The 20,540-nt window shown below is 35.1% G+C and overlaps 2 protein-coding genes across 9 annotated transcripts; both read right to left on the bottom strand.

The window, feature by feature from the left end:
• Window positions 1-4,025: 4,025 nt before the first annotated feature.
• LOC113045467 (programmed cell death protein 10) lies at window positions 4,026-10,627 on the bottom strand. The gene is made up of 8 exons (XM_026205859.1): window positions 10,458-10,627; window positions 9,469-9,630; window positions 8,984-9,037; window positions 8,698-8,815; window positions 8,444-8,570; window positions 7,866-7,944; window positions 4,983-5,065; window positions 4,026-4,824 (listed from the first exon to the last, which is right to left on the bottom strand). Exons 2-8 carry the CDS (start codon window positions 9,556-9,558, stop codon window positions 4,743-4,745), a joined length of 633 nt encoding a protein of 210 aa, XP_026061644.1. The 5' UTR covers window positions 9,559-9,630; window positions 10,458-10,627; the 3' UTR covers window positions 4,026-4,742.
• Window positions 10,628-11,240: 613 nt separating this feature from the next.
• LOC113045464 (Golgi integral membrane protein 4-like) lies at window positions 11,241-20,020 on the bottom strand. 8 transcript variants are annotated; one of them, XM_026205852.1, is made up of 15 exons: window positions 19,499-20,020; window positions 18,142-18,216; window positions 17,916-17,992; window positions 17,753-17,806; window positions 17,495-17,645; window positions 17,273-17,355; window positions 16,876-16,959; window positions 14,541-14,702; window positions 14,158-14,200; window positions 13,867-14,085; window positions 13,444-13,514; window positions 12,848-12,985; window positions 11,966-12,022; window positions 11,772-11,861; window positions 11,241-11,601 (listed from the first exon to the last, which is right to left on the bottom strand). In XM_026205852.1, the coding sequence occupies exons 1-15, from the start codon at window positions 19,683-19,685 to the stop codon at window positions 11,512-11,514; spliced, it is 1,581 nt and encodes a 526-aa protein (XP_026061637.1). In that variant the 5' UTR covers window positions 19,686-20,020; the 3' UTR covers window positions 11,241-11,511. The 8 variants fall into 8 exon arrangements, with proteins under 8 accessions (XP_026061637.1, XP_026061635.1, XP_026061636.1 ...); XM_026205850.1 differs by having other exon boundaries at window positions 13,867-14,200; window positions 19,499-20,019; XM_026205851.1 differs by having other exon boundaries at window positions 13,867-14,200; window positions 17,916-17,965; window positions 19,499-20,018.
• Between the last annotated feature and the right edge of the window lie 520 nt (window positions 20,021-20,540).

Here is a 20,540-nt window from a genome sequence, read left to right as displayed (position 1 = left end):
ACAAATGTAAGTCAAAGGGCCCCAATGTTGTTTTGGACCCCACTGACTTTAGTACTGATAAGAACAAAATGTTTTCTTGTGTGTGTGTGTCCAGTCTGTAACAGTTTTGTAGCAGTAAATGACACTGTTTTGTTTTATGAGAAAACAACCATTTTAGGAGGTGGTGATTTTGTATGAATTTGTAAAATGCGATTTGTACAGAAACATAGGTGCCTAGCACTACTATTAAAAAAGGGTTAGTTCACCAAAAGAAATTTAGTCCTCAATCACTTACCCTTGTATCAAACCCTTATGGGTTTCTTTCTATGCCGAGACCGGAAGATGTTTTTAAAAAACATGGGTAAGCAATTAATGGTAGCCTACCCACCGACTTCCATAGTACAGGGGAAAAAAATACTAATGAAAGTCAATGGCTACCATCATCTGCTTGGCCACCCAAGTTCTTTGAAACATTTGTTTCAGTGGAAGAAAGAAGACTAGGGATTTGGAACAACATGAGGGTGAATGAATGATGATTGATTGATTGTGTGAACTATCTGGCTGAAGATCCACCCTCAACATACTTACGGGTGACATTATGCAAATTCTTATGAATTAGCCACCAATTCGCCTAAAAACGATTATGAATTTACATGAGACAGTTATGTTGACTGACCTTGTGAGCAAAGTAGACGTAAAAGGAGATCCATACATTTCATATAAACATAACTTTTTCCTCAAAACTCATTTTGAGTTTCGAATCGCACAATGACTGAAAAGACGGAGGTCTGTATTAAAATTAAACAACATGCTATTAAATGTATGCTGTGTGCTGAGACAGAAAGCAGGAGACGCACCACTATACTCTGAATGTGCTTACGCTTGTGTATTCAATTACCTCGCCCCAAGTTAATCCATGGTTCAACAACAATTTTAATTTCATGGAAGAGTACACAAATACCTGGGGATTGAAAGATTTCTGCATTTTAATGACCTGGGTTACAGTAGGACACCTGCCGACACTGTCTGCAGACCTTTTTTGTGCAACGGCGCTAGTTCTGAATGCTGAAAATAAACAGACGCTCAGCAATCTATCAATCAAGCGTGTTGCTATGATAACTAATGGTGTGAAAAGGTCCCGCATCTCTGCAGAAGTGCTCTCTCCATCAGTAACACCAGCAGGGATTCTCTGATGGCTCTTTATACATCCTGGTAAGAGAGACGGGAGTATTTCCTCCCAAAATCAAGGTGTGATGGAACAGAGATAACTGACATGAAGTGTGCCTCTAAAATGATTGAAAGCCTCAGTGCTCGCTCACGCTTGTGACTGTACTTTGGATAGGCGCTATAAATGTTCTAATGGAAGAGAAAGTCAGCATGTTTAGCAGAGAAAGGATAACTGTGAAACTTAACTGTGAGTGATAACTTTCCTATTGTGGTGCAGTCAATTCGATTTCAAACTGCTTGAAACAACTATTTCTTCTTGTTGACTTTTCCCTCAGAGTCATGAATGAGCCTGCAAATCTTTGACACAGATGTGTTTGGGAAATGGTGTACTGTACACATTTTCGGCGACTACATTGTTGGGGTCAAAGGATTGAAAGGATGTTTCTGGTTGTTATAATATAATATAATATAATATAATATAATATAATATAATATAATATAATATAATATAATATAATATAATATAATATATGTGTGTGTGTGTGTGTGTGTGTGTTCTCAGTTGCAGCACTGAAAATAAGTGCAGAAAAAAAGTTACCCTCAAAACCAGACAAAACAAAAACATGCAGAGGCTAAAATATTCTTTCAGTTATTAGTTAGTTGTAGTCATTTGCATCTAAGTGGGAAAAAAATTCTCACTACGAAGTAGCCATGACAAAAAACATCAAAGAAAGCCAATTTTAAACAGAAATCTGTGGGACCAATTGACCCCATAACAAAGAGTTCGTCATTTTTCATATTTTAAATTTTTTAGTCTCTGACAAGCTACAGCAGAGTTTTAGTTTTTTTCATGACTCATTAGTGTTTTCAGTAGTGTTTATTTTTTGGCAAATGCATTGCATTGGGGGTTAAACTGATGCCTAATATAAATGGGGCACCCATATTATCAACCCAACAGGAGGTTTAAGCTAGAAAGAAATCGGCATTGACAGTTCTAACTCCTGTTTATGACTGGACAGGATGCTGTCCAAGTGTGTAAACTTGTTCTGATGTTGCAAGAATGCAGACAAAAACAAAGCGGTCCCTAGTAGAGGCTCATTAAACTCAACTCAGACCATTTTAAATGCTAATTCTGCAGCAGCTCATGGACTTTCTGCATTAATGCATTTTTTTGCTAAATCCAAAAGACTGGATTGGAGAGCATTGCATGAATATCAAACATTGTGTATGAATTAAATTGGAAATTTTGACTGGAATGACTTTGAGCATCTGTTTTAAATTTAAAATTCCAAATGCAAAGCCCACTTTGGAAAATGAAATGGAATTTGTACTTCAGAGCCATCAACTCTCCAGGATGTTTTTATTCTGTAACAAGCACTTATTATTATGAGAGCTATTAAAGCCGGCAGTAGAGGAGACCGTGTCAGCAGCATCTGCAATGTCAAAAGTCCCTGCGAAACGTCCAACCAGTGGCCTCTCTCTTCATAAAGAGGCTTTTCAGCAGGTTCTGCCAATGCATAAGGTCAGATTATGCACATAACCACTGTTGATTTATCAGACTTGTGGACAGAGCCCAGCCAAACACCTGAACGAGAAGCAGTGGCCCTCGGTCTCATATCGACAGGTGAAAAAAAAGACTTATGAATACAATCGACTCGCACAGTCATGCCTGCTGACATTTCCAATCAATAGGCCTCTATAATTGATCAATCTGCTGCAGCTGCAAACTTCTAAACTGTTTCAACAAATAGCTTCAGACTAAATAGTTTTCCAAAGACAAATAGACCCCAAAAGGGCATCATTAGATATTAAAGCAGAAGCAGCAACTTGTCTGTGCTGGCCTGGGGCGTTCTATTTAGAGTCAGTAATAAATGGTTTGCTCACCAGTATCATCTGTTGCCTTACCTTGTGCAGTCACTTTTCTCTCAGATATTTTACCACACACAAAGCTGCAGCAGAAGGCCTATGTAGGTTTATATGAGTGCAAGCGCATCATTTACTCACTTTGATCCATACCAGTCATCATATTGATCCAATTCCTCTCTGGAACACAATAGAAAATAATTAAAAAATAAAAAAACAGGATAAAATTTGATCAATTGGGTCTAATGTTTCAGATGACTTTCATTGTATATAGACAGAAACAGTAGATCATTTTTCAGAATTACATTTTTTGTTTGATTTCTGAATTAAGTCATACAGGTTTGGAACAACATGAGGATAATTAAATAAGGAAATAATGACACAACTTAATTTTAGAGAGAAATATCCCTTTAAGACTATACTCTTTTAAACAACTGTTCATTAAAAATTTTTGGACAGAGCATTCAAAATTATAGGGTCTGCATGATTTTATTTTTATATAAATTAATATTTATTTTTACAATGGCAAATAACTGCCAGTTTTGATCAAGTTAAGGACATTTATTATGTTACAAAAATATACACTTAAAAATAAATTATAGGCTTTTAACTTCTGAATAAATTCCATTCTTTTTTCAGGACTCAAAAGAAAACCTGATTTTTTTTTTTTTTTTTATAAATTCACAGTCTATGCACAAATATAAAGCAGCACACCTGTTTTCAACATTAATAAGAATTATATCAGAAGGATCTGGCGACACTTAAGATTCTTAAGTGTCGCCAGATCCTTCTGATATAATTCTTATTAATGTTTAAGATTAGAGTAATGGCTGCTAAAAACAGCTTTGCAAATAACTGGAATAATTAAAAAATTACAAAAAAAAGAAAAAATGAAAACTTCTTAATTGCAATATTTCATATTACCTTTTTGCTGTATTTTGTTTTTATTAAATAAATGCAGCCTTGGTGAGAATAAGAGGCTTCTTAAGAATAAGAAAAATAAATGACAAGCAACACATTTTTGAACAGTAGTGTATTTTTGTACATGACAGCAAATATGCATGTTTTGGTTTTCAGTTTCAAAACTAATAACATTATGAGGTTGGGTGACCCAATTAGACTACTCAGCATCTTTCAGCCTAGGACACCCTCTTCTGCATCTACTCGCAGACCATTAAATATCCACTTAAACGCATAGAAAGTCAAACAGCTCTTCCATTAACTGTGCTTCTTTATGTACATTACAGAGCAGACTTCATAAAAGCTGTGTTTTTAACTTCCTTAGTGTAGCTGTGGGGATATATTAATTGAATAAATTAAAAACCTCCCAAGACTCCCGAGAATATTAAACATTTGGAAACTATTTATTGAACATTTATAACCAAATATCTGTTAAATACATAATTTATTCCTATTCTTGTTCTTTATGTCTCAATGACAAAGAAAGAATACTAATATTTACACTTTGAATATGGAATGTTGCATGACACTTTAAGGCGCAAAGTCTTTTGGCTTTCGTTTGATCGGAACAATAGTAAAAGAAAAAGGTAATGAAGCTGTCAGTAAGGGTAAAAATCATAATTTTTTAGGTAAGAGTAAATGAACGTGTCTTGAACTTGAACAAGTTCCTTTAAATGAGGCAAAGTTGATAAATTATACTTTTAAAATACAAAAATCTTTGTATATTAAACATAACTGGCTCCACACTCCCGCACACGTCACAGCTCCATCTCCTAGGCCACGGTTTTGAACGTCTGTAGTATCAAGTTAGTTTGGTGGATAAGTCTGTTGGCACTGATAAAGACGTTTATTGCCCTGTAGATGGGAAAGAGAAAGTCACTGCTCAGGACATCAACTGGCTGATCATTTTTCACAGAGAAATGTACTTTCATAGAAGATCTGTAAAACAGATGTCTGCTAGAAGCATAAGCACTGCACTTTAAAAAGACATCCGTCACTGTCTGCTTGCTTACTTTCCATCTTTGAAGTATGTTTTCAGTGTATCACTGAAGCTTTTGGAGTACTTCACAAACTCCTTCTTTTGGTGTTCAAGTGCCTGGGAAAAAAAAAGTTAAAATGTTAATATTTGGTTATTAAGGGAAAAAAAAACTGAGCTTAACTAGCAGCATTTGTGACATACTGTTGATTGTGCAAAAAAAGGAGATCAAGGTTAAAGTGAGGCATTTTCTTATGATTAAAAATAAATGTGAAGCTTATTTTATAAAAGCACTTACATTTCAAACAAAAGTTTTAAAACAAAAATGAGTCATTAGTCAAGTCATTTAAAGGTTTTAGCCATTAGGCTGTCGTTGCAGCAAAATTGTAACAAAGTATAATTAGATTAACATTTACACAGAAAAGGTTAGTAAATTATTTTCTTCACATTAAAATCATGTTAACACACATAATGTTTACGACTTGTGGCTCTATTACTACAATGAGTATTCTAACATTTATGAATTGGAAAGATTCCACTGCAAGTGTCTCACTGCAAGCTACATTTTTTTTTTCAAGAAAAGATTTGAAATGTATTTATAAGCACTATCAATAGAGCTTAAAGGAACAGTTCACCCAAATTTTCTGAATATTTACGCACCTTCAGCCCATCCAAGATGTTACTTTTTAAAAACAGATGATAAAGACATCAAAATAATGTTTTCTTTTCTCAGAAATCCATCATCAAGGTGTTTTATTTTTAAACTGTTGAGTTCATAAACCGTAATAATAAACATAAGCTTTTTTTGTTTATCAGCTGTTTGGACTCATTCTGATGGCACCCATTCACTACAGAGGATCCACTGATGAGCAAGTGACGTAATGCTACGTATCATTGAAGAAACAATCTCACCTACATCATGACCTGAGGGTTTACATTCTTTCAAAATTTTCATTTTTGGGTGAATTATTAATCTCAAGGAATAGTTCTAAGTAGAAGTGCTGGTATTTGGTAGTGTGATACACCACAGTAATGAATATGCACAATATTGTTATCGTGGGCACTTCTAAATACCATGAATAATTATATATTACAAATTATTCAGAATTTGGAATGCATTTTAAGAATACTTTCCCATTAACTGGATGACGGAACATGTGCTGAATGAAAGCACATTCACTCTCCGACAGAAGATGGCGCTAAACTGCAGAAAATGCAGACCTTATCCTGGAAACCCCATAAATAAAGCAGCTGCTCTACTTTCTAAAGGCTGGTTCACACGGCAGGATAATTAGGCCGATTTTAGCCCCGATTCCCCCCTTCCGACAATTTTAGGATGCTCCAATTATCGTAAAATAATCTGATCAAATATTCCTGCCGTGTGTGGTGTGTTAAGACTGCTCTCCTCTGCTCAGAAGGACGTCGGCACCGCTCCGATCTCAAATCGGTGATATCCAACATGTTGGATTTATTTGGCCCGATTTCTTCTCGTGTGTGGTGTCCCCCGAGGACAAACCATGACGCAGCCTGTGGACTGTGGCGTGTAGCCAGTCAGAAAGCGAGGTGACGAGGCGGTGAGGACATACCGGGAAACAAAATCAAAACAGCCGGCGGAATGGCGCACCAGAAAGTCCGGTGGACGTCGGAGATGGAGGACCAACTCGTCGACCTGTGGCAACACCGTGAATGTTTGTACAACGTTTCGTGTAAAGAATATCATAACCGATATGACAAGGAGAGGAATTGGGCAGAAATTGCTGCTGCACTTGAAATACCAGGTAAAGTTTATCTACAGCAACGTTACCCATCGCTAGCATGACCATAACATTCATTCATATAAATGTCTCGTGTTTGCATCCTCTTCGTCCACCATGATTGTTTACTCTGAAGTCACGTTTGATCTCGAGGAATTTTGCGAGATTTCCCGTCTGACATGGGAATGCTCGGGAGTCAAATCGGTTTCTTGTGTGATGTGTTGATTTTTCCGTGTGGCTGCACACCACACACTGTAGACCAAAAATGTTAGACCTGTGATTTTTTATCGCCGTGTGTGGGGTCTCTCAGGTTTGGAAAATCGGCCGACAATTTTAAAATCGTCCCGTGTGAACCAGGCCTAAGACGTATTTAAATAGCCATTAAGATTTGTGGATTTGCTGTGTTGTTCATCACATTTTTACATTTTAATCTGGACTACAACATGTCCTAGATATTGTTTGAAAGTGTTTTGATTCTTTATTGTTTATTCACACTTTACTTCTTTAGTTAACATTAGTTAATTCATTAATTAACAAACTGCCAAAGAAAAAATCTTCTAAACATTCATTAATCTTACGTATTACAATATGTAACACGTTGCTGAAATTGAAAGCTGCAACTGTGTCATTTAATAAGCTAACGAACTAAGAGATTTTTTTTAACAAAGATAAATGACTTATGTAGCAAATGTAACTATTTCTCATTGTGAATGTTAATGCATTATCTAAGGTTAACTAAAGAGATCTTATTGTAAAGTGATAACTATTGGACTTCATAGTTCTTTTACACTTTAATCTGTGTAAAACTTTTAACTTTATATATTTTTCTGTATTGCTTTATTGCATAGTTATTTTTGTAATAAGAAAAAAGTTATTAAACCTGTTATACTGTATTATGACCACTTTTTTAAATGAAATTTCAATATCGTGATAATACTGTATACCGTGATAAAAGCATTAGAAATTAATCGCAAAGAAAATCCCTGGACTTCCAAGAATGAAAATTACCCCATGACTTTCTCATCCTCTGCGTGTATGACTTTCTTCTTGCAAACAAATACAATCAGTGTTACATAAAAAAATATGTCCTGGTTCTTCCAAGCATAATACCAGTGAAATGGTTCAAGATTCAAGAAGAAATACTTCAAGAAAGAAGAAATACTTACCCTGCGATTCTGATACTGATATTTCTTAAACACATTGTTGACTGTGTCCAGCAGCTCTTTTATGGCACTGGCGATGTCTCTGTGGAAATCAGTGAGGGGTCAGAAGTGATGAATACGTTTATGAACAGGGAAGCACTGACTCAGCAGTCAGCAGATAGTGGCAAGATAACAGAGGAGAGGCCCATTAAAATGTCTACAAATCTTTCACGTTTGAACATCTCCTGAGGTCTATGTAGCCATGGTATTGTCAGCTATGTGAGATCCCTTAGTCGATTAATTGTTGGCTGATTGCTTGATTAAAACTAAAGCACTAGACTTTAAGCAAGACTATAAGGGGAGAAAACTCTATAGGCTCCAAACGATTTCGACTGCAGTTATTGCGTGATCATTACTCTAGTTTGAAGTAAGTACAACATAAGTATTCATTTAGCAGATGCTTTTATCCTAAGTGACATAAAGTACACTTTTTACTGGGACAATCCCTCTGGAGTGACTGGAGGTTAAGTGCCATACAGATTACCAGGGCAGATCTTTAACCACTATGCCATCAAGGCAAAAACATGGGACAGGATCCTCACTTTATGGTCTGTAGAAATCGCACTCTGTCGTTGATCTCATCTGGGATTTTACTCAAGATATGTTTGAGGCCTCGTGCTTTCTCGTTTAGGTCCTGGAATTCCTGCTCTGGTCTTTCAATCATGTACTCTGTGAAATATGAATCACAAAACATCTTTGGTTCAGATACTACAGAAAGTCATTATTTTATTAACATTTGAGTGTAGGAAAGGTCCAGAATTACAGACTGTACCAGAAGCAAATCATGTTTTTTTACCTTCCACGTCATCTGCAGCCATGCGCAGTAGTGACTCTGTGAAGTTGATCTCCACGCTCTTCTTCTCCAGTATCTTCATGATGATATCCTGAGTGAGGCCTGGGTTCTCCTTCTCTGCCTTGAGAGGGTGGCGTCGATTGAAGAGCATTAAACTCACATCAGTAAACCTTATATTATGTTAAGCATGAAATTAATCGTTTTTTAAAAAATGAAGCGAGATAACATATCAGAAAAAGTAAATTAATTTATTGATGAATGACGAACGGACACTTTCAGGAAGTCTTACTTTGATAAATGCTGCCCGCAACGTCTGTGCTGCTGACAGGTTTATCCTCTCCAACTGTCAGATGAACAAATTCAAAATCAAATATTTCATATTCACATTCTTTATGATGTAATATTAACTGCATTAAGCCACACCACTGCTAAAAATGTTGTGGTCAGTAAAACTTTTTTCATAAATATTTATCAAGTATGCAATTCACTTATCAAAAGTAACAATAAAGATAAGTATAATGTTATAAAAGATTTATATTTTAAAAATAAATGCTATTCTTTTAAACTTTGTATTTAACATGGATAAAAAAAAACACAAATTTATAAGTGTGCAGAGAACAAAGGAAAAAAAATGGTAGATAAATAAATAATTAATTGAATCAAAGATAAAATCCATAATTTGACAGCAAGTTCCATCATACAAATGTAAACATAACATGTTTATATGGTCAATAAACTACATATTCATTTATACTGAATTGTAAATCTCAATACCTCATTGAAGACTGGATACATGACTGCATATAATGTCATAGAGACTATTGAATTTGTCTCAGCTTCATTCTTCATCTCTTCCATTGTCATCCTCAATGGAGGCCCACCTCAGGTAAAAATGGGCAGTTGAGCCACACAGTTCACTCAGTTCTCTCAAGCACACTACAAGGTTTGGAAGGAATACATTAAATTAATGGATATCAAAAATGTATTCTCTCAACTCATAACAATTTATTTCATGACAAATTTTCTACATTAAAAGATTTACATTTCATAATTTAACAGTTTAAATATAAAAAAATGTTACTACTTGGAAGTTTTGAACACACTATTAGTGACAGCTAAGAGAATATGACTTTAAAAAAAATTCAGTAACATTAAATTATTAGTATTTTTACTCTGAGGTGCAATTAAGAAGATACAATTAATTATATAACTCTTACTGCATTTAAATAAATATTCTGATCAAGCCTTTCTCAATGTAACTATTTTAATGAATTATATATACCTTATTTATATATTATGTAAAATATACATATATATTTTACAGGAATGGTTTCCTCAGTCAAACTTGACTGCTAACATGCATGACATAACATCGACGTCATCTGACACAATCTAACGTTGACACCTTGTTTTTGTCACAAATGTAGCCTAGATAGTCCAAGCTAGAAGAACTATGTTTAATTATTTAACCTGCTAACCCGTCCATTACAACAGACTTGAAGCAAATGTTTTTATAGCATCTTTGTCACAATCCCTTCGGCTCCTTTCGGTTCAGCTTAGCTGTGTTTAAACCGCCAAAAGCCAAATAAAACATTACTCATTCTGACATTATTCAAGCTTATTTCTCAAGTGTTTCTTAGAGTTAACAGCCTAGCTAACTCCTTCATAGCCAAAAATGAACAGGCTGGCTATCAAAGTTAGCAGACAGATCTGTTCATTTCGACGTCCATACATTTAATATATCACAATCTTAACAAAAATACCCGCTCTCGTCTTCGCCCGCACGTCCCACAGCTGAAGGGTAAGTAATAAAGATTTCCTTGAAGCTTAGCTAGCAAAATGTAGCTGTGTTGTTTTTTTGTTTTTTATTTTTCAACTTCGGAAGTCGGAAGTTTTCTGCGTGAGCTAGAAAGCTGACGACTTCCGTCTCCTGACCAACCAGACGAGAAGACTGTACCTTATTGAATATAATGTAAATTACTGTAGAAAAAAGTGACCTTTTTATTTGCAAAACAGTAAACATGCAGCGTTTTATTCGCAAAAAATAATAATATTATATGAGTAGTTAAGAAAATAATAATAGTATGAGTAGTTAAGAAAAGACAAAACTATAAGGGGTGAAGATGAAAAAAAAGAACCCACATTAATCATGAATTTAATTAATAAAAAAAAATTAAAAAATAAAAATCCCTGATTTGGTTTAATGTAAATATTTCAAAATATAGTGTAATAATAAAAAGTACATTTTATGACCACATGTTCAAATTATTTAAGGTTCATACTGAGAAGCATAACAATTTAATGTCCAGATGTGCTTTAGGTTTTGAGATGAAATCGACATACCAGACAAAAAGTACAAAAAGGTAAAAAGAAACATTTGAAAATCATTTACAATTGAACTTGTTATCCATTTTACTACATTACTACTTTTAATAAGTGTAATAATAAAAAAATTTTAACCTTAAAAATCTGAAGTACAGAACTGAGGGAATATTAAAAAATGAATAGTATTTGCCTATATGAAATCATTCAACTACTCACTGACATAAGAAATCAAAAGTTTACTTATTTGTATTCAGCAGGGTGCCATTTCATATCCGTAAGATCAAAAAGATACAATGCTTTGATTAAATATGAATGCTAAACAAATCCTTGTACTTGGAAGTACAAGGCTCTTGCATAAGTAGTCACTTAAAAAAAAGAAGAAAAAAAGGGATCACAGTTGTTGCAAGGAGAAACGTGTAAAGCCACTCATCAGAAACTAGAATCAGTCCCCTCCACATCTCAGGCTTTTGATTTCTTTCCCTAAGCTCTTCTTCACCCTCTTTTTATCAGTTTTTCTTGGAAGCTTTCCATCTGATTGGCATCTTTTTCAGCTTCTGGGTTTTCATTCAGTTTACCATGGCCCTGAAACAAAACATTTTTTCATATTTCAAATCTTCTGTGCTCAAAATGCACTTAGCCGGTCTAACATTCTGTGCATTTACATTCTAAAGACACTGCTCTGCATTTTCAGCTGAAGTACAGAGTTATAATTCTTGATTGATAGGAAAGGCCTTCTTAAGCAGTTGGCTGACCTGTGCTCCATTACGCTCACTGTAGGGATCTTCTTCACTCTCTTCCTCTTCTGCTCTCTTCTGTCTGTCATGCACTGAGTCATCAAGAGTCTAATGGATGTTGCAGTGGGGATGATGAGAACAAGTCATTTTTCATGTAGCATTTTGTATCACTTCCTCAGCACACCAGTCCATCAATGCCTGTATTCCCTCACCTCATCCTCATATTGCTCATCCAGCTGGTCCTCTTGCTGCTCGGGATTGCCTGCCACCTATTGATATAGTCAATCAGTAATCTGCTTATCGTTCCATACCAGTGGGTTTAGTTTGTTTGCTGAAACTACTAACAGCAACTTTGTCAACAGGTTTTACATTTATTTATTTACTTTTTTGTCTAAACGAAAAAATAAATCACTAATATATATATATGTACATTATAAAATGGATGTTAATTTAAAGATTTGCTATACATTATAAAATGGATGTTAATTTAAAGATTTGCTTAAGTTATTAAAGTGCTGAAGTGTTTTTTTAGACAAGGCTGCATTTGTTTGATCAAAAATACACTAAAAACTGTGAAACTAATTCTGTGAAATAGTTACAATTGAAAATAACTGCTTTTATTTTAATATATTTTAAAACATTATTTATTCCTATGATGGCAAAGTTAACTTTTCAGCATCATTGCTCGGTGTCACAGTGTCTTCAGTGTTTTTGTTATCAATTTTTTTTTTCTGTAGAAATCATGATATTTTCAGAATTCTTTCGCCAACTGAACATTTAAAACATTAACTGCATTTATTTGAAATATATATATATTTTTTGTGAAAATGTAAAGGGCATTACAATCAGTTTTGATCAGTTTCCTTGCTGAATAAAATTCATCTCTCAAAAAAAAAAAAAAAAAAAAATCATCTGACTGACCCCAGATGTTTGAACAGTAGTGTATGTTCAATATGCAAAATAATGATAAATTAAAGAAAATCCCTTGGCAAAATAAATCAAACTTGTACAAATGTCAGAGGTCAGTATCACTGCAGACTTTATTCCATGAATATTAGAAGAGGAGCTTGTCTGTATCCTTCTTGTTAGCTCACCACAAGCTGCTCATCCTCTTCAGGCCTGATCTTATTCGCATTGCTCTTGTACTCGCTCTCTTCTTCTGCCTCTTCAAATTCATCTTCTTTCTGATTGTTGGCCTCATTCAAAGAGTTCAGGTTTATTTCTCCTATGCCCTGCTCAAAAGAGTCATTTCAAGAGAGAAGAAGTCATTAATAGAAATCTTAAACTTCAAATGATATACTTTCCTGTGATAAAACTTTAAAGAAATTGCAATTTGCACTTCAAAGTCAAATAATTGAGCTTTTCGAGAAATAATACAGAGAAAGCGCAGCCACAGTGTTTACGCCACACTGCCTTGATGTTATTGAATAATTAATTTATGACTCTGCATGCAATTTGTCATTCACTCGCTGTGTAAGTGGTCCGGATCAGTTTTTTCCTCTCTACATGTGACACAGATCTAATTTCTGAACAGCGTAAACAAACATTGATCTTTTCAAATCTGTTTTAGGCCTCTTTCATGTCTGATCATGCAGTTCTTACTGCAAAGAGGAAAATTTGCAAATGCAGATCAAAAAAAGACACTGAGACATTATATATAATAAAACACACACCGCATTATCAGACACACCTTTTCAAGCTTTTGCATCTCCTTTACATCTTCTCGTCCAGCCATAACATGGTGTGCTTGCACAGCATTACCTGTATTTCAACAGAAATGAAAACTAAACTGTAAAAATTATTTTTCAAAGCTGTAAAAAAACACAGATTTTTGTTTTACAAGAAAATACTACTTTAGGTTATCTACTTAGTAATTTTATGTTTCATTTATATGTTACTTACCTTTTTTTTTGTAATTTGTGAAATTTAACGGCAATTTCATGGGTAAAAAAAAATGTTTTTCAGCATAATAACATCAGTGTTTTGATTTAAATGTTGTCAGTTCAAATCTCAGCTTGGTAGCACTTTGCACTTTTGTGCTTGAACCCTTAGCTTCATAAAATACAGCGGAATCAGAAAACTCTATACCTGCCACAAAAATATCCTTCCTTACCAGCAATAACTGGATCCAAAGCCTCAAAGTGTCCTTTGGTTCTGTGAAGTGGCTCTGTCTGTGTCTGTTTCCCGGGGCTTTGGCTTAGCGTGTTGCTAGGGTTAATGCCCAGCTCTTCTGGGTTTGATAAGGAATGTTCCAGCACTGCCTTTTCCCCCTTATCCTCTCCTCCTCTATCCTTTGATGTGCTCCTCTCCTCTTTCTTGCCGTTTCCCTCAGCTAAAATATCAATTTGCCGAGGCTGCTTCATTGCCACTTTGGTTGCATTGTTATTTTCAATTTCCAACACACCTTGAGGGGATAAACCTTTTCCATTTTCCTCATATCCTTCCACCTGTAAAGGAGAAACATCCGTATGACCAAAGTGTGGTGTGGCCTGATGATAAGACACTTGCATTAGCCACAGTCACACATTTACATTATTAGGTTATGTGAGTCATCTCATCCTGGAGTTGACAAACTAGCCCAAATGGCCTTTGAATATATACTTCAACTGCAATAGAAAGTCAGAATAATTTCAAAAAAGGATTAAGACTTAATCCATTTGTGACGCGAGAGTGTGAACAGCATACATTCATGTCTACAGTAGACTAATCCATAGGCTTCTTTATTAATAAAAGCAAAAAGCCAAATAGTAAATAAGTTAACGTTGTAGGTTACATTTCCTTCTGTACCTGAATAGGCTTATTATGCAGCTCCTCATTTAGGTGCTCTACTGTCTTCAGTATATAGCTGCGGGTGCGTTCAGTGGCAAATTTATAGATTTTAGCCTCGCGGCCTGCACTGGATGCTTTATTGCGATTCTCCTTTAAGCGCCTCAGCTCATCCACCTGAAGCTTTATTCAAACATTGAATTAGGATGGAATTAAAATTTCTCAAGTGATACTTTGTATTGCATAGATTGGGTAATGAAAGTCAAATAGATTGAGAGCTGACTCTACGAGAAAAAGATGCAAACTCAGCACAAAGACTGTAGAACATAAATTAAATAAACAGCCAAGGAGAAAATGTACTTAATTTATAATGTTATATATTCTAACCTTCATAAATAATTGTTATAAAACAGATTCCCCAGTTTTATTTGAGAACAATGTTTTATACGGCATGACACTATTATTTCTACAATGCAAGGTGAAAGAGAATAAGTAGTTTACATGTTAGAATGTGTCACAGTGGGACATTAGAATCCGGCAAAAATGCTGACTTTTTTTTTTTTGTATGTCACACTTGAATGATTCAGATCATTAAACCAATTAAAATATTACACAAATATAACCCGAGTTAATACAAAATTCAGTTTTTATAAATAATGATTTAATTTATTAAGGGAAAAAACCTGCCTGGCACTACATGAAAAAGTAAATGCTCCGTAAATCTACAGTAATAACTCGTGCCGCCCTTTGCAGAAACAACTGCAATCAATCATTTGCGTTAACTGCCACTGCGTTTTTCACATCGCTGTGGAGGAATTTTGGCCCACTCTTTGGCCATAGAGTTGTTTCAATTCAGCCACATTGGTAGGGTTTCGAGCATGAAAGGACTGTCATGCCAAAGCATCTAAATCGGATTTAAGTCCGGACTTTCACTTGGCTACTCCAAAACCTTAATTTTATTTTTCTTGAGCCATTCAGAGGTGGACTTGCTGGCGTGTTTGGGATCACTGTCCTGATGCATAAGCCAAGATATTTTGGGGCAGATGTGAGACGAGCCTTTGTGTTCTTTTTGGTCAGCAGTGGCGTTAGCCTTAGAACTCTCCTGTGGATGCTGTCTCTTTCTTACTGTTGATCACCACATTCAACACTGTTACAAGTTTCTCCATTTGTGGATCATGGCTCTGATCTTGGTTCGCTGGTGTCCCAAAGCCTTTTAAATGGCTTTATAACCCTTTCCAGATTGATACATGTCAACTACTTTGTTTCTCATCTGTTCCTAAATTTCTTTAGATTACGGCATGGTGTGTTGCTCTTTAATCATGCTTAATAAATGAAATCATTTAAAAACTGCTTTTTGTATTTACTTAAATTATCTTTGTGAAATAGTAATATTAATTTGATGATCTGACGCATTTAAGTGTGACACATATGCAAAAAAGGGGGGAAAAAATACAGGAATGGGGCAAAAACTTTTACACAGCTCTGTATATCCGGTCAGATATAATGTCAGTATTAAAATGTTAATAGCAGGCAAACATGCATCACTCACACATGGTCAAATGCCAGGGTGACACATCGGTAGTATTTACAGCTTGAGATGGCCTAAGGCAAAGAAAAAGAGCAACCATAATAAGAGACTTAAGACATGCTTAAGATGTACACATCGCTAGGCAGGTGTTTCCAACAAACTTAACTCCATTTCACATCTCTCTGCACATTTAAGCTGTCTTTGTGGGGTGAGATGGCATGAAATGAGATGAGAACATGATTAGTAGGTTAAAAAGTTTAAGGGTCAATAAAAATCTTTGAGAGAAAAAACTAATATAGGTGCATTAGGATGCATTAAACTGATCCAAAGAAAATGAATGTTTCCAAAATTAATAAGTAAATGATTTCTGAAGGATCATGTGACACTGAAGACTGCGGTAATGCTGCTGAAAAACCAGCTTTGGAGTAAATTACATTATGAAATATATTAAAACAGAATAAATTGTAATGATATTTAACAATATTGCTCTTTTTACTGTATTTATCTAACAAATGCAGCCTTTGTGAGCATAAGAGACCTCTTTCAAAACAATCTTACAAACCCCAAACTTTTGAACGGTAGTGTACACCGTCTTTAACAGTTGTTTATCTTGACCACACCGTCACAAACATAAAATTTGTGTTTTCTTAAATTAATAGCAAACACAGTATATTAAATGTTAAGGATTGGGATACCAAGCAATCATTTTTGTTTTATTTTATTTGCCAATTTGTTTTTGTATTTGTTAAAGGTGTTGCGGTGGCAAATGTGATTGACTTCAAGCATGATACACACAAACTTAAAGCAGTGGTCATGACTGTGTGTTACCTCGGCAGCAACAAGTGCATTTTTATGGTCTTGTAATGTGAGTGAGAGATGATCTTTTGAAGCTCGCAGGTTCTTGTGCTGTTCCTGAAATGATGAGGAAGAAATAAACACTCTTAACTGTAATTTCAGTAACGGTTAGAATAGTAAAAGTCCAGGTTTTAGGATTACAAACTGAACAGCAATACAGTAGTCAGCATTAGTTAATCCAAGTTGTCCTAACACAAGAACACATTTTAGTTTTAGGTTTAGTTAAACAACTTTGATGAAAGGTTTTGAGCCACTTCAAATGTTGACTACCATATTCCCTGTCCTTAACTGAACTACTACATGCAAACTCAAACTTCCTTGAAACTCTAATCACACAATGCATCACAGAATCCTTTGTAGTTTCTCTGACCTGCACATCATGTAACTGTGTGTAGATGTCCTGATGAGATTTCCGCAGCTGTCTGTTCTCCTCTTGAAGGTTGTACACATTCTCTACAAGGGGGAAATCTGGTGATGAAAGACTCTAGCAAATGTATGTGGTCAGGTGCATTTTATATGTCTGGAAATGGATTTGGCCTGATCTTTAAATCGGATTACTCTGAACACATAGAAGAGTAGCACACAGATTCACCTTTCAGTCTGGAAATTTCAATCTCCTTCTCCCTCTGCAGATTGTCTATTTCCAACCTGTGCTCATCCAGAACACGTTCATGGTCCTGCCCTTGATTCTGGTGCTTCTCTTGAAGTTCATAATATTGCATCTTCAAGTCTTCATGCTGGGACTGATTTAGTGGTATGCAAACGATATGAGAATTGCTATATTTAACATCATCCACAATTAAAATACTAATAATTTTTTTTTTTTTAAACCTCCATTATTCCATCTCACCTTCAGTATTTGATGCTCTGTATGCAGAGCATTCAGTCGATAGGCTGATTCTTGCTGTTAGGTCAAACAAAACTGTAAGTTATTATGCATCCACAACATCTGACAGTAGCTATACCATGTTTATACATCATTAGTCATCAAAACACCATAAGTTTTAAATTACCTTTTCTTTGTTGAGGGCTTTCTGTGATTCCCGCTTAAACACAAGCAAATCTACGATGTATTGACAATCAATAGAGGCTTTTAAAAACAAACGTGAAGCAGACTGCATTCAGCACAACCTGGATTCATTATCATTCATTATCTCTCGTCATTATCAAATCGCATCCAGATTAAGTGGGCTGTGTATATCAGGAAATCAATTATTGTGCAAATGAACAGGACATTACCCTCTTCAGCCTTCTTATGCTCAAGTCTTTCTTTCTGGAGGGATTTCTCTAGTTTAGAATGATGCTCATATACCACTGAAAAGAGAAAGAAAAAATATTATTGTATAATATTATTTTTTTAGAATGTAAATATATGAAATTATCAGCTTTGTGGAATTACAAAAACATATAAATAGATTTTTTTTAAGTTAAGTTTAAGTTACATATATAAATAAAATAAATATTGATGACATATGGTTGCTTAAATGTAGATACATATATACATGTACACATACATGTTTACTATGGAAAAAAAAAAGTGACATTTAACCCATCCAAAGTGCACTGAACACACACACACACTGTGAACACACCCCCGGAGCAGTGGGCAACCATTTATGCTGCGGCACCCAGGGAGCAGTTGGGGGTTCAATGCCTTGATCAAGGGCACCCAAGTCGTGGTATTACCGGCCCGAGATTCGAACCCACAACCCTATGGTTAGGATTTAAGATCTCAAACCAATAGGCCACGACTCCCCTTAAAACATATACTCTAATTTTCCTTTAATTTTTTAATGATATTATTTTCAGGATGTTTTAGGTGATTTCATCCCCAAATCATTACTGTAATGAAAATCTCATTCTCATTGGAATGACTTAAATTAAAATTTAATTAAATATATTCATATATACATTAATTTATTTTATCATAGTATTTTCCTGTACTGCCTTTAATGAATTAAAGCTAATTATTTTTTAATAAAAAAAAATCTCTTTACTGCAGTACATTAAATGGCTGCATTACAGTAATGAGAATCATTACTGGGGAAAAAAGTAGAAAGAGAATACAATAAACTATACAGTGATTAGAATATAGGAGTAAAATTACCTTAATTGTCCTGAAAATTATTTCACAATGTAAAAAGTCCAGTTGTAAATATTCAAGTTATTTTATGCAAGATATGTTTGTTTGTTTTTAGGACAGAAATGTGATTTGGTTTTATGTTCTTCACTTTGATATAATAAACACAATGATCTGGCACAGAAAGGTGAAAATCCTCAGTGTGGTGTTACCCGATGTTTGTCAAAGGACCCCATTCAAAAGCTTAAAGGGCAGAAAGCATTGCCATCAAGTGAAAACAAATAAGTATTCTCAAGGAATCTTGTTCACAAGAAAATCTTGTTGTTCTGATGCTTGTCAATTATTATGCACCAACTATTAGGCTTGGATAAGAGGAATTAATAAAACAGGCCAAAACATTTTCAAAAGAAATCTCCGTAGGCATGCATCAGATATCTCAAATCAATCAGATAAGCCCCACTCAAACATCTTATACAAAGTGCCTTCGCTGTAGGGTCTTTTTCATTAATTTTCTACCTTGCAGCTGCGCAGAAAGTGACTCTTGATGCTGCTGGTACTTCAAAGCCGTCGCCTCGGTCTTTTTCAGCTCTTTATGCATCTCATATGAGATCATGAAGGCGTACAACGTCCCGCAGACGAAGATGAGAAGCAGGAAAGACTGAAATATTCTTCTCTGTCGTCTCGAACAAATTCCTTTCCCCATACTTTCCTCCTCTTCTTGAGTAGACAGTAAAGACTATATGCCATCCGATTCTTCTTCAGTAACGTAAATGTTTAGGAAAGCCACATGATCCGTCTGTTTATTAGATTTTTTTTCTCCTCGCGATGCTGTCCCTTTAATGGACGCACCAGTTGAGTTCGCCTAGACTTCTCGAGTTAGCCCTAATTACAGGCTACTTATCCCTTACGGAAAAAGTAAGTCCGACTAATGGCTATGAATTGGCTTTTTCAAAACTTTCATACGTGTCATTCACAAAGGACTATCATTATTGTGAGTTGCTGCTAACCAACTCCTCCCTTTTGAGTAGCGTTACAGTGCCACCTAGAGGCCAGCACGTTGACGTACTTCGGTTACTGTACTCAAAAGAGATTAATCTGCATCAGAAATCTATCCACAATATTATATATTCTTATAAAACAGTGTTTTCTCACCTATGGGCACAAATAATTTATTATATGTTTTCTGAAAGGCGTTAGGCTACAACTGCTACCACATAAATTCCCCGACATTCAGGCTATTGTTTTTATTAGCGTTTTATGGTGAAGAAATACTGTGAACTTTTAAACATTGCTGATTTGAAATATAAATGTATATGCTCATTTATAAAGTAAAACTATTGTATTGCTATAACTAATTCATAACAGTTTTTTATGTAGGTACACAACTAAAAAAAACTACAAGATGAAATTACAAACAATAAAAATGTAGTTTTATTCTCATGGCTACTAGAAATAAAAGTACGTGAAATTCAGGAAAGTAAATAGCTATAAACTGACAGAAGGCAGTCTGCTGAGACTAGTTCTTTTCAGTCCTCTGTCTCATGGGCCGACGATAACT

The sequence above is a fragment of the Carassius auratus genome, chromosome 27, assembly GCF_003368295.1.
Source record: "Carassius auratus strain Wakin chromosome 27, ASM336829v1, whole genome shotgun sequence".
NCBI lineage: Eukaryota > Metazoa > Chordata > Actinopteri > Cypriniformes > Cyprinidae > Carassius > Carassius auratus.
This window is presented reverse-complemented; position numbering and strand designations above follow the sequence as displayed.

Bases quoted from the DNA above. Each gene is read 5' to 3' on its own strand.
- LOC113045464 (XM_026205850.1), bottom strand. From the start codon at position 19,685: ATGGGGAAAGGAATTTGTTCGAGACGACAGAGAAGAATATTTCAGTCT. The intron at 16,960-17,272 runs GTCAGAGAAACT...TCATCATTTCAG, and splicing joins CACAGTTACATGATGTGCAG to GAACAGCACAAGAACCTGCG. The intron at 12,986-13,443 runs GTGTGTCTGATA...TCTTTTGAGCAG, and splicing joins AGATGCAAAAGCTTGAAAAG to GGCATAGGAGAAATAAACCT.
- LOC113045467 (XM_026205859.1), bottom strand. From the start codon at position 9,558: ATGACAATGGAAGAGATGAAGAATGAAGCTGAGACAAATTCAATAGTC. The intron at 9,038-9,468 runs GTATTGAGATTT...TTCATCTGACAG, and splicing joins TGTATCCAGTCTTCAATGAG to TTGGAGAGGATAAACCTGTC. The intron at 8,816-8,983 runs GTAAGACTTCCT...CACCCTCTCAAG, and splicing joins TGCGGGCAGCATTTATCAAA to GCAGAGAAGGAGAACCCAGG.